The sequence below is a fragment of the Dunckerocampus dactyliophorus genome, chromosome 9, assembly GCF_027744805.1.
Source record: "Dunckerocampus dactyliophorus isolate RoL2022-P2 chromosome 9, RoL_Ddac_1.1, whole genome shotgun sequence".
Taxonomy (NCBI): domain Eukaryota; kingdom Metazoa; phylum Chordata; class Actinopteri; order Syngnathiformes; family Syngnathidae; genus Dunckerocampus; species Dunckerocampus dactyliophorus.
In genome coordinates, this window is record NC_072827.1 from 6,409,812 (window position 1) to 6,421,996 (window position 12,185).

General features: G+C 40.2%; 1 protein-coding gene across 1 annotated transcript; it reads right to left on the bottom strand.

The window, feature by feature from the left end:
• Positions 1–5,195: 5,195 nt before the first annotated feature.
• LOC129188223 (zinc finger protein 182-like) lies at positions 5,196–9,269 on the bottom strand. The gene is made up of 2 exons (XM_054788435.1): positions 9,151–9,269; positions 5,196–6,811 (listed from the first exon to the last, which is right to left on the bottom strand). Exon 2 carries the CDS (start codon positions 6,779–6,781, stop codon positions 5,363–5,365), a length of 1,419 nt encoding a protein of 472 aa, XP_054644410.1. The 5' UTR covers positions 6,782–6,811; positions 9,151–9,269; the 3' UTR covers positions 5,196–5,362.
• Positions 9,270–12,185: the final 2,916 nt, after the last annotated feature.

Below are 12,185 nucleotides of genomic sequence, written 5' to 3' on the forward strand. Positions count from 1 at the left end.
ATGAATAAAATATCTATCTATTGGTCTATCTATAGAAAAGCACCCCATCCCCCATTGCAAACGTCCTTTTTTATACACAGACACAGTATCAATACAGTTTGAGTGATGTGCCCAACGCTTCACGAGGCCTCATCTAACCATCGCTATATTACCAACAATATCATAAACATTAACTTCATTCTTACTTTAAAGTCCAGGCTCCAACTTTGTCAAAGTTGTCCTTCTGAACGCCGTTTGACTTGGTAGGCGGGAATTACCCAGAAGTCTAACACTTATTTCCTTTAAATTTATTGAATTTAAAATGATGTTGTAATTATATTGTCTATATTGTGTTATATACTATATAGCTATTTTATCACTTGTAGTACTGTTAACAAATATTGTCACTATTGACAAATGAAATATTACACCAAATGTTATTTGTTTAGGGCTAATTAACAAATTAGGCTTTGATCCAAAGATGAGGCCTTTTGTCCGCTAAAGATGGATAAATGTCCCCTACTGGACATAAATGATACTACACTTGCAGCCTCAAAAACCAAGGCGGATTTTTTTTTTTTTTAAAACCGGAATCAGATTGAGCTTTATTGGCCATGTGTGTTCCTACACTAGGAAATTGACCTCCGGTCAACATCACTCTGTTATAAGTACAACAACAGTAAATAAGTTTACATATAAGGAGACGAAGGAGAATACTACTATAAATATTTACATAGAATATACAGTGCTCATGGGTGCAAATAGCAGTAGTTGGTAATATAAATATGGATAAATAATAAAGTAGAACATACGTACATACCTGTACATATACATACACTCCTGATCAAAATCTTAGGACCAGTTGAAAAAAGTCATCAGTTGAAAAGTTGAAAATTGTACGACATGAACATTTGTGGCTAGAAAGATCTTACATCAAACACACAATAAATGCCGTTTAATTGGAATGAGTACGTAACAGATTTATAAGTCTTTTTGTTTTTACAATTTATGTAGCCCATCAAAATATGTTTGATGCTTAATGCTTTTGTAATACCCATTCAATAATACTGGCATTAGTAAAACAACAAAGCCCGTAGTAGTTCATAGAACAAGTTAGAATTTTGTTCTGCTAAGTTAAATATTGCATGGTAAGGGCAAACATTTTAGTTGAATTAAAAGCAAATCATTTGATTTGAAATATTAACATGACTTTCAATCAACTAATCTACAGTGTTGAAATAACACATTGATTTAACTTGATTTGTTTACGTGAGATATAGGTGGCAAGATACAATTATGTTAAATTATATATATATCTACAGTGAGGGTCATATGTACAGTAGTACCTCGCATAACGTAAACCTCCTTTTACGTAAATTCCACTGAATGTAAAGAATTTATGTAAATGTTTCACATCGTATTACGTAAGGAATTCCATATAACGTAAAGCGTCAAGTCCGTGCAAGCGACAGAGAGACTAACAGAGTACACTTGGTTCTGGCACCGCCTACGCTCTCATCTCATTGGCTGATTATTGGGGCACCGTCTACGCTCTTATCTCATTGGCTGACTTATCCAGCACGTCCATGTTTGTATGTGAGCTCCCTTCCTCATCGTAGTCGCCCTTAAACTAGTTTGCACACATTGAAATCTCTTTTTAATTTGTTTACTTTTCTGTGTTAAAATTATCGGAGTCATGGGCCCTAAACCAAGTGTAAGTGAGAAGAAAAAAAAGGGAAAAGTTGTCGATCGAAACAAAGCAGGAAATGATCCAGAAGCATGACGGTGGTATTTGTACTTTATTTATCCCATAGCGGGGAAATTCACTATGTATGAAATATGTATGAAATTATGGTAAGGTATGAAATGAAGTGATGTTGCTAGACTATACAGCCGTTCCCCATTGACCATTATACCTTATTTACCTTATTTTATATTGGAATGTTACTCTACTATGTTTATGCTGTTTTCTTATATTTTCCCACCATATTTGGTGGACTTTGAATATTTTGAAGGCCCAAGGGTGTGAGTTTGGGAAGATCTTGGAATGGATTAGGCTATTTACATGTATTTTACGCTTCGTATAACATAAAATCCCTATAACATAAAGGTTCGTGGAACGGATTATTTATGTTGTAGGGGCGTCTACTGTATTTGCACCCCCTCCGATTTTGCAAGTTCTCCCACTTAGAAAACAGGGAGAGATCTGAAATTTTCATCATAGATGCATTTCCACTCTTAGAGACATAATCTAAAAAAAAAATAAATCCTGATATCACATTGTATGATTTTTTTATGATTTATTTGTAAATTACTATGGTTCATAAGTATTTGCACCCTTGAGAATCAGCAATAATTTTGACTCTCAAAGAGCTCTCAGTCCACCTTAAAGAAGTCCACCTTTAACCCTTGAGTAACCACTCACCAACCACCCCTTTGAGCTCATTAATGTCACCTGTGCACCCCACAGTCAGTCATAATCCAACTGCTACCATGGGCAAGACGAGAGCTTTCCAAAAACACCAGAGACAAAATACTACAGCTCCACAAAGCTGGAAAAGGCTATGGAACAATTGGAAAGCAGCTTGGTGAGGATAAATCAACAGTTGCTGCAATTGTTAGAAAATGGAAAAGGCTAAACATGACTGCTAATCTACCTCGGACTGGGGCTCCATATAAGATCTCTGCTCGTGGGGCATCACTCATGATTATAAAAGTGATCAATCAGACCAGAATTACACGGCAGGAGCTGGTCAATGACCTGAAGAGAGCTGGAACCACAGTTTCAAAGTCTACTGTCAGTAGAACACTGCGGCGTAACGGTTTAAAATCATGCATTGCACTGAAGGTTCCCCTGTTGAAGTCAGCACATGTGCGGGCTCGTCTAAAGGTTGCCAGGGACCATCTGAATGATCCAGAGGGGTCATGGGAGAATGTCATGTGGTCAGATGAGACAAAAATTAAGCCTTTGGTGCAAACTCCACTCGTCGTGTGTGGAGGAAAAAGAAGGGTGAGTTGCAGCAACAGCCCCGAAACCTGACAGATCTAGAGAGGATTTGTGTAGAGGAGTGGGCCAAAATCCCTGTTGCTGTATGTGCAAACCTGGTGAGGAACTACAGGAAACGTTTGACCTCTGTAATTGCAAACAACGGCTTCTGCACTAAATATTAGCACTGATTATCTCAAGGGTGCAAATATTTATGAACCATAGTAATTTACAAGTAAATCATTAAAAAAAATCATACAATGTGATTTCTGGATTTTTTATTTTTTTTAAGATTATGTCTCTAAGAGTGGAAATGCATCTATGATGACAATTTCAGATCTCTCCCTATTTTTTAAGTGGGAGAACTTGCAAAATAGCAGGGGGTGCAAATACTTATGACCCTCACTGTGTGTATATACAGTTAGGATAATCCATAATTCCCCTTGTAGAGAACACACAAATATTTTCAAAGTCCCTAGGGAGGTAGACAGGGAAGCAGGCCAAGGTGCATGGAGCCCAGGGCAGATGGGACAGGGAAGGAGAGCCCTGGATGGCGGTCGAAGGCGGGCGCCTGGGCGACCTGGTCTTCGGCGGTCAAATCTGGTTCTTGAGACATGGGACGTTACTTCTCTGGTTGGGAAGGAGCCCGAGCTTGTGCGAGAGGTTGAGACATTCCAATTAGAAATATTCGGACTCACCTCGAGCCACAGTTTGGGTTCTGGAAACAAACTCCTCGGGAGGGCCTGGCCCTTGTTCTATTCTGGAGTTGCTGCAGGGGTGAGGCGGCGAGCTGGTGTGGGCTTATTGATAGCTCACCGGCTCGGTGCCTCCGTGTTGGAGTCATCCCCGGTGAACGAGAGGGTCACTTCCTTACGCCTTTGGGTTGTGGAAAGAGTGCTGTCGTTTCTTGCGTATTCACCAAACGGAAGTTCAGAGTATCCAACCTTCTTGGAGTCTCATCAGAGCTGGCGACGCCGTAGTTCTACTGGGAGACTTCAATGCCCATGTGAGAAATGACCTGGAGGGGCGTGATTGTGGGGAACAGCCTCCCTGATCTGAGCCCATGTGTTGTGATGTTATTGGACTTCTGTGCAAACCACAGTTTGTCCATAATGAACATCATGTTTGAACATAAGAATGTCCACAAGTGTACTCAGCACCAGGACATCCTAGGCCGCAGGTCTATGATCGACTTTGTAGTCGTATTATCAGACCTGCGTCCGCATGTTCTGGGCGTGTGAAGGGAGGGGCCGAGCTGTCAACTGATAATCACCTGGTGTGGTGTGGGTGTGTGGTAGGGGTTCAGTGAGGTCATGGAGCACGACATTCGGCCGGCCTCAAAGAGGTTCTGGCAAACTATCTGGCACCTCATAAAGGGGAAGCAGTGCCCAGTCCACACAGTGAGGACAAAAACCTACTGACCTCGACTGAAGATATAGCCCGCTGGTGGAAGGAATACTTTGAGGCTCTTCCCACTGACATACCTTTCAGAGAGTCTAAGGACATGAACGTGGTCAGTTTCATCACCATGGCTGAGGTATCCGAGGTAGTCAAAAAACTCCCCAGTGGCAAAGCTCTGGGGGTGAAGAGTTTCGCCCTCAAGTTCCTCAAGGCTCTGGATGTTTAGGGACTTTCTTGGCTGACACGTCTCTTCAACGTTGCATGGAAGTCAGGAACAGTACCTCTGGATTGGCAAACTGAGGTGGTGGTCCCCTTTTTTAAGAAGGGTGACCGGAGGGTGTGTTCCAACTATAGGGGATCACACTCCTCAGCCTTCCTGGGAAAGTATATTCCAGGGGAGTGGAGAGAAGGGACTAATGTGTTCCCATTAGTCGAACCTCGGTTGCAGGAGGTGCAATTTGGTTTTCGTCCCGGTCGCGGAACACTGGACCAGCTCTACACACTCGCAAGGGTACTGGAGGGTACATGGGAGTTTGCACAACTGGTCCACATGTGCTCTGTAGACTTGGAAAAAGGTATTCAACCGTGTCTCTCGTGGTGTCCTGTGGGGGGTGCGCCGGGAGTACGGGATTGGTGGCACGCTACTATGTGTCATTCGGTCCTTGTACAACCGGAGCAGGAGCCTGGTGTGCATTGCCAGCAGTAAGTCGGACCCGTTTGCCGTGACTTCATCAGTTATAGCATTTAGTGATGACAGCATACAGTCATATAAAACACTTAACTACAAATGAAACCACTACAATCACCACGTCTTTCTTTTTTACATTAATAAAAACAAGATGTATTTATTGAACAAAGACACATGCAGAATATTACAACACAGTGACTGCAAGGAAATCAGGTGAATCACACAGTAGACCATCAGTGACTCTGCATGTGTTTTATCAAAGAATACCTCCAAGAAAATGTGTCACCACAATTTGAGCAAATAAGCATTTATTTTTTAATTTCTCCTGTGTGTGTTCTCATGTGTGATTGCATTGCTGCCTTTTGAGTGAAGCGTTTACCACAGTCTGAGCAACTAAAAGGTTTCTCTCCTGTGTGAGACGTTGTGTGTAATTGCATCGCTGCCTTTTGGATGAATCGTTTACCACAGTCTGAGCAACTAAAAGGTTTCTCTCCTGTGTGTGTTCCCATGTGTGATTGCATGTTTGTCTTTTGAGTGAAGCGTTTTCCACAGTCTGAGCAACTAAAAGGTTTTTCTCCCGTGTGTGTTCTTCTGTGTAATCGAATGTGTGCTTTTTGACTGAAGCATTTACCACAGTCTGAGCAACTGAAAGGTTTTTCTCCTGTGTGCATTCTCCTGTGTCTCTGCATGTTATTTCTTCGAGCGAAGCGTTTACCACAGTCTGAACAACTAAATGGTTTTTCTCCTGTGTGTGTTCTCATGTGTAGAGCCAATTTACTCTTACAAGAAAATCTTTTATCACAAACTGAGCAGTTAAAACGTTTACCTGTCTTCTTTTTAGGGCATTCAGAGTGTTTGTTGCCAGCGTGACTAATCATATTACCTTCACAGTCTGTGTCGCTGCCCAGAGATTCTTGGTTGTAGTCGCTGTCTTCATCTTCAGGAGAGTGTGACGTTGTGTCGTCACTATCTGACAGTGGAGCTAAGAGATTGTCTGCTTGTGATCCTCCACAGTGGTCTCCATCAGCTTCTGTTGTCATGTGTTGCAGTGAGCTGCTGCATGAAGGCTCCACCTTTCTCATCTCCTCACTTGGACTATGATGAAGCTGTGAGGACTCAGGTGGTTTGTCTTCATGGTCTTCGGTCACCACAGAGACACCAGTCACTGGCAACCTGGTGAGATCAGCCTCCTCTGGCCCTAAAAGATGCTCTTCGTCCTGAGTGATCGAGATTTCTTCCTCTTCCTCTTTAACATAGGGGGGCTGTGGCTCTGTCTCTTCCTCTTTAATGTTGGTGGGCTGTGGCTCATCTTCTTCCTCTTTAACATAGGGGGGCTGTGGCTCTGTCTCTTCCTCTTTAATGTTGGTGGGCTGTGGCTCATCCTCTTCCTCTTTAACATAGGGGGACTGTGGCTTCGTCTCTTTCATCTCTTGACTTGGACTATGATGAAGCTGTGAGGGTTCGGGTGGTTTCTCTTCGGGGTCTTCAGTCACCGCAAAGACACTAGTCAGTGGCAACCTGGCAAAATCAGCCTTCTCTGGCCCTAGAAGATGCTCTCCCTCCTGAGTGATCGACGGTTCTTCTTCTTCCTCTTTAACATAGGGGGGCTGTGGCTTCGCCTCTTCCTCTTTAAAGTGGGTGGGTTGCGGCTCCTTCTCTTCCTCTTTATTGGCTGTTGTTCTGCCTGCTCCAAAGTGGAGCTCCCACCCTGTGGATGAGCAGGACATTCTTCTGACAACCAATCAGCTGCTGGGTGTCTGCAGGACACAAGCAGGAATTATTATTATTTTTTTTTTATTATTATTACTGTCTTACTTTAAAAAAAAAAAGAAATAATCACTATTTGAAACTACGTCTGAAATATGCCTAATTTTACAATAGTTTATTGAAAAAAAGATTTTATATAATTTATCTTAGCAGCACAACATTTGAATCACACTTTAACTGTTATTATGCAATGAGAGGATGCGTTCAAAGACACCACGTCATTTTAGTTAAATTCTCATGTTTTGAGTGTATTTTTGGGGAGTTCCAAACATACTTAAATGCGGCAAACTGTACTTCCGCATGAAGAGTCACAAAGTGAATGATCAGAATATCCACTTAGTGGTTTTCTTTGTATTTCAATTTGTTTAGACCACACATACATGCATGATAAAGACATTGTTGGGGTGTTTGGAGTGTCCCTACATCTAGTGACAACAAGGAAGTGTTGTTTCGAGGAGGCCGAGAGACGTGTTTGTGAGTTGGAGATACATACAGTGGTGATTTCTTATTTATCTTTTTGTCGCACTTAAATGTTTCAGATCAAACAAATGTAAATATTCGTCGCTGACAACACAACTGAACACAAAATGCACTTTATAAATTTAACTTTTTATTGTTAAGGGAGAAAAAAAATCCAAAGCTCCATGGCCCTGTGTGAAAAAGCGATTGCCCCTAAACCTAATAAGTGGTTGGGCCACCCTTAGCAGCAACAACTGCAATCAAGCGTTTGTGATAACTTGCAATGAGTCTTTTACAGCGCTGGGGAGGAATTTTGGCCCACTCATTTTTGCAGAATTGTTGTCATTCAGCCACATTGGAGGGTTTTCCAGCATGAAGCCCCTTTTAAGGTCATGCAACAGCATCTCAATAGGATTCAGGTCAGGACTTTGACGAGGCCACTCCAAAGTCTTCATTTTGCTTTTCTTCAGCCAATCAGAGGTGGACTTGCTGGTGTGTTGTGGATCATTGTCCTGCTGCAGAACCCAAGCTGGTTTCAGCTTGAAGTCACCAACAGATGGCAGAACATTCTCCTTCATGATTTTTTGGTAGACAGCAGAATTCATGCTTCCATTTATCACAGTAAGTCTTCCAGGACCTGACGCAATAGGTAGTTGTCATTTGATATATTGCATGCTTTGAAAGCAGGTACATTGTTACATAAAATGTAGTTTAGTCCCTTGTATTAAGTCTAGTAACGTGATACATGTTTTCATTATTTCTTATTTTGTTAGTTGTCAACTTTTTTTTCCCATTTTGTTGTTTGCGTCAGCATTTGTATTTGAGATGTTTGCAAATACTCACTTTCAGCCCAATGCAGCCACTTGTTTTTATTTTAAAATGCTCAGCTATAGTATTACATTCTAGGCTAATGACCAAAATGCACTAAATGTATATATTTTCATTTGACAGGCAGAGGGAGAGGCATGTCCTTATGTCTACAGTGTTACTAATTATACAGTACTTCCTTATATTAATTTAGTAGTCTTCTATTTCTTTGTAAATCCTACTTTGGGTATTATAAGAATTTATGTTCATGTCCTGTATATATCCTGTGTATATCAATGCTCTTATTTCATTTATCGGCTGATATATCAGATATGGGCTTTTTTTCAGCCCCCAACATCGGTATCGGTCAGGCTCTATTCTAAACAAGCTATATGTAAAGTGGCTCCACAAATCTTATGTAGACGGCCACAAAACACTTTTACTTGTATTTGCTCTGCTCTAACTGCACTCAATGTAAGAAATTCTGGGTAGTTTTCTTTGTTATCTCACACTTAAACATTGCAGTCAACTGTAGAATTACTGATCATTTGTCTGTTGAGAGGTGGTGATCATTTTGCTAGCTTGCCAGACAAGATGTCATTTTTGAGATCCTCCAGACAATTAGTAGGATAAAGAAAGCAGCGGTAACAATTACTCTGTTATGGGTGCCAGAACATATAGGAGTGCAGAGGAATGAGTTGGCAGATACATATGCGAAGACTGCAACACCGAGAGCACAAGTAGGGGTAAATATTAAGTAGTAAAGCTAAAGCTGAAATTTAATCAATTGTGAAACAAAGGCTTACAAAGAAGTGGCAGGAAGAATTGTACAGAAACGAAAAGGTAGCCATTTGTATAATATTAACGAAGAGTGGACCAAGTAAGAATGACCAGCAGAAATAGGAGAAAAAGTATTCACAACACAAAATATGGCTTTGCATGTACTAGATAGACCTGCTAGCACGCTAACGTTATCGGCTAACAATAGCACATTCATTTAGAACGGCATCGTATTTAAACAACTTAAAGAGTGCAATAGGTGCAAAGAGTGCATTTATATTACCTCATTGGCCACATGTACTAGAGAGGAGTACAATACGGTCTTCTGAGAGTTACAACAGGAACTTGTGAAGGCGACTTCTTGCACTTTGGCTTAGTGATGTCTTCGTGTGCACCAGTCATTAACGTCTTACTGAAACACACACACTAGCGAACATTGATTCCACTTTAGAATCACTCTACATATCAATGTAATCAAGTCCTGCAACAACAGTAATATTGTAAATCTTAACATTTATCAATTTAACACACACTAACATAACGTCGATCCTTTTTTTATGCCGCTTATCCTTACTAGGGACGCAGGTATGCTGGAACCTATCCCAGCTGACTTGGGCAGAGGCGTGCGGCCCTAACTTAACATAACATAATTAACCTAACATAATTAACTTAAATGTAAGAACTGACACAAAGCTGGCTCTTATGGTAGCTACACTGCCAAACAAAACCAAACAAGTGGGTTCACTGTGCATCTGTCTCAACACCTGGGCACGTTGGTTCGAATGAACGGAGTGACTGTCCTCCTGTCAATCATTCAATCTCTTTGTCCTATTGGGTGGGGTGGGGCCACTGGCAAGCGAACACACGTCGTGCTGCAAGTGAGGAGTAAATCAGCGTTTGCACTTTGCATTTTGCCTCCGCATTGTCCCGCAATTTTGAAGTGCACTTTTATTTAAAAAGACTTCATACTCCATTTTATTTACTGTTTTTATTCTTGTCTGTGCTTTTTATTGGAGTGGTTTTTTTTCTCTTCACAGAGGTCTATTTTTTCTTGTTTGGTTGTCTTTGTATTTGTTTAATTTATGTTGGGTTTTTTGTTTAAGCTATTTTATTTAAAATCTCTTGTCATTCCAATTACAATGTTATATACGCTTGAGAAATTAAACTTTATTGCTTTTAATCAGGTGTAATTGTAACGATTGTCTGAAGCCAAGAGTAGTGGATCCCAATTGCAGAGTCCAGACAGTTCGTGTAACAAAAATTTAATAACAGAGGGTGACCACAATGTGGAAAAAAATAAAAACATACAAAGTACAAAGTACAACACAAAACTTCCCGGACCTAGTCACGGGGAAAAGACTAAGAACAAAAAACGCTGCTAGCACGGAAAGCAAGCAGGGAAAAACGAGAACTAAAGGTGCTGCAAAAAAAGGCCGCAGACGAAGAGCAGGTAACAATCTAGCAACGAGCGCAGGTCAGACTGCAGTTTAAGAAGGCTGGTATGTAATTGCCCACAGGTGTGTTAATTAGGCTAGGTGGTGTGCTGCAACACATGGCGGATAGAGGGCAGCAGAGCAGCACACAGAACATGACAGTAATCCCATTATTATGCCATATATTATCATTACATTCATGAAAAAATGGTCTCAAAATAATGTTGACAATAATTTTGTATATCTGTAGAATAATTATCGTCCAGCAAAATTTGTTATTGTGACAAGCCTAGCCAGGGACACTGTTAAAAGTGGACAAGTTAGGACAATTGCAAAGGCCCATGACTGACAGGGGCCCCAGGAAATAGGAATATAATTTTTCCAATAAAGTTTTAATTATGAGAAGAAAATTTACCCCCAAAAAAATTTAAATGGAAAATGAAAAAAAAAACAGCAGTAATGGAAAAAAACAGCTCCAATTTTATTAGAATAAGGTCAAAATATTATGAGACTGTCATGAGTTGTGGTGCCCTCTTCTTGTTCTCTGTTGCAGCACACTTCCTGCTCACGGGGGAGGCGCTCATGACACACCTGCAAGCGATTACTCACCTGGACTATTTAGACCCTGCTGTTCCTCTAACCTGTTGCCAGATTGTCTCCTCATGTATACCTGCACTCCTGGTCTTGTTCCTGTTTCTTAGCGCTCTGGTCGTCCCTACTCTACATTGACTTTAATAACTTTAATTAATACATTTATGTTCCATTTATTAAAATACGTTTTCTTCCAATTTACTTTATACTAATTAGTGTAACCTAATTATTGTTTGTCAACAGGTTCCATACCAATGAATTTCGTACATATTTTTGTTATTTCCTTTACTCAGGTATATTCATTTAACATTTTGTTGCCACTTGGTCCAAAATAAAACCCTTAACAGACAGGGTGCAGTGAACAATACAAGAGGCTTAGGGTTTTTTTGTAACTGCATAATAAACCATAACCATAACAACATATGTGCACCTGTCAACTTTCATTTTAATATTGTGGAGGGAATTCCCTGAAATGTCATCATATTAACTAACATGTCCACTTATGTTGCAGCATTGTTACCCAATAGGGGGTAACGGTACACTAAAATGTCATTTCAGTTCAGTTCAGTTTCTTCAAGTGTTCAGTTCGGTTAATTTGCGGTACAAAAAAAGGAAGAAAAAATTACTTAAAATGCTTTTTAAAAAAAAGCAAACATAGCTTTTTTTAAATAAATAAAAGCGACCAATTTGGGCGATATTTCAAATAAATTAGACTGAGTTTTTTTAAATAGAAAAATAATAATAAACTGTTGTATTTAAACAATGGTTTAAACATTGTGGAGAAATCTAATGGACAGTTATAGTTAAAAAGCTCTTTGTTGCACGTGAAGTCCAGCCATCTGTCGTAAGTGAAATAGCGGACACTTGATAGCTCGTTGACCACATCACCTTTAGCTTTTTCATAAAGTGCTCGTATAACTTTCTGGCTAAAGTGAGGACGTGATGGTATTTCGTAGAGAGGTTCAAGAACTTAATCATATACAGTCATGAAAAAAATGATTAGACCACCCTGTTTCTTCAGTTTATTGAGCCATTTTAATGCCTGGTACAACTAAAGGTACATTTGTTTGGTCAGATATAATGTTCAGAGTTCAATTTAAAAGCTGATATCTCGCAACATGCTTGATAATAACCAAAATCGGTTAATCGCATTGCACTGCCAAAAAATGTAACTCTTTGAGCTATTTTTGTTGCTGGGCAGAACAGGGAATCATAATAAGAAATTAATGCTAATGATAAACAAAATAATTAAAAATCTGACAGAGGAAGGCAAAAAAAAAGAATACAACAACAT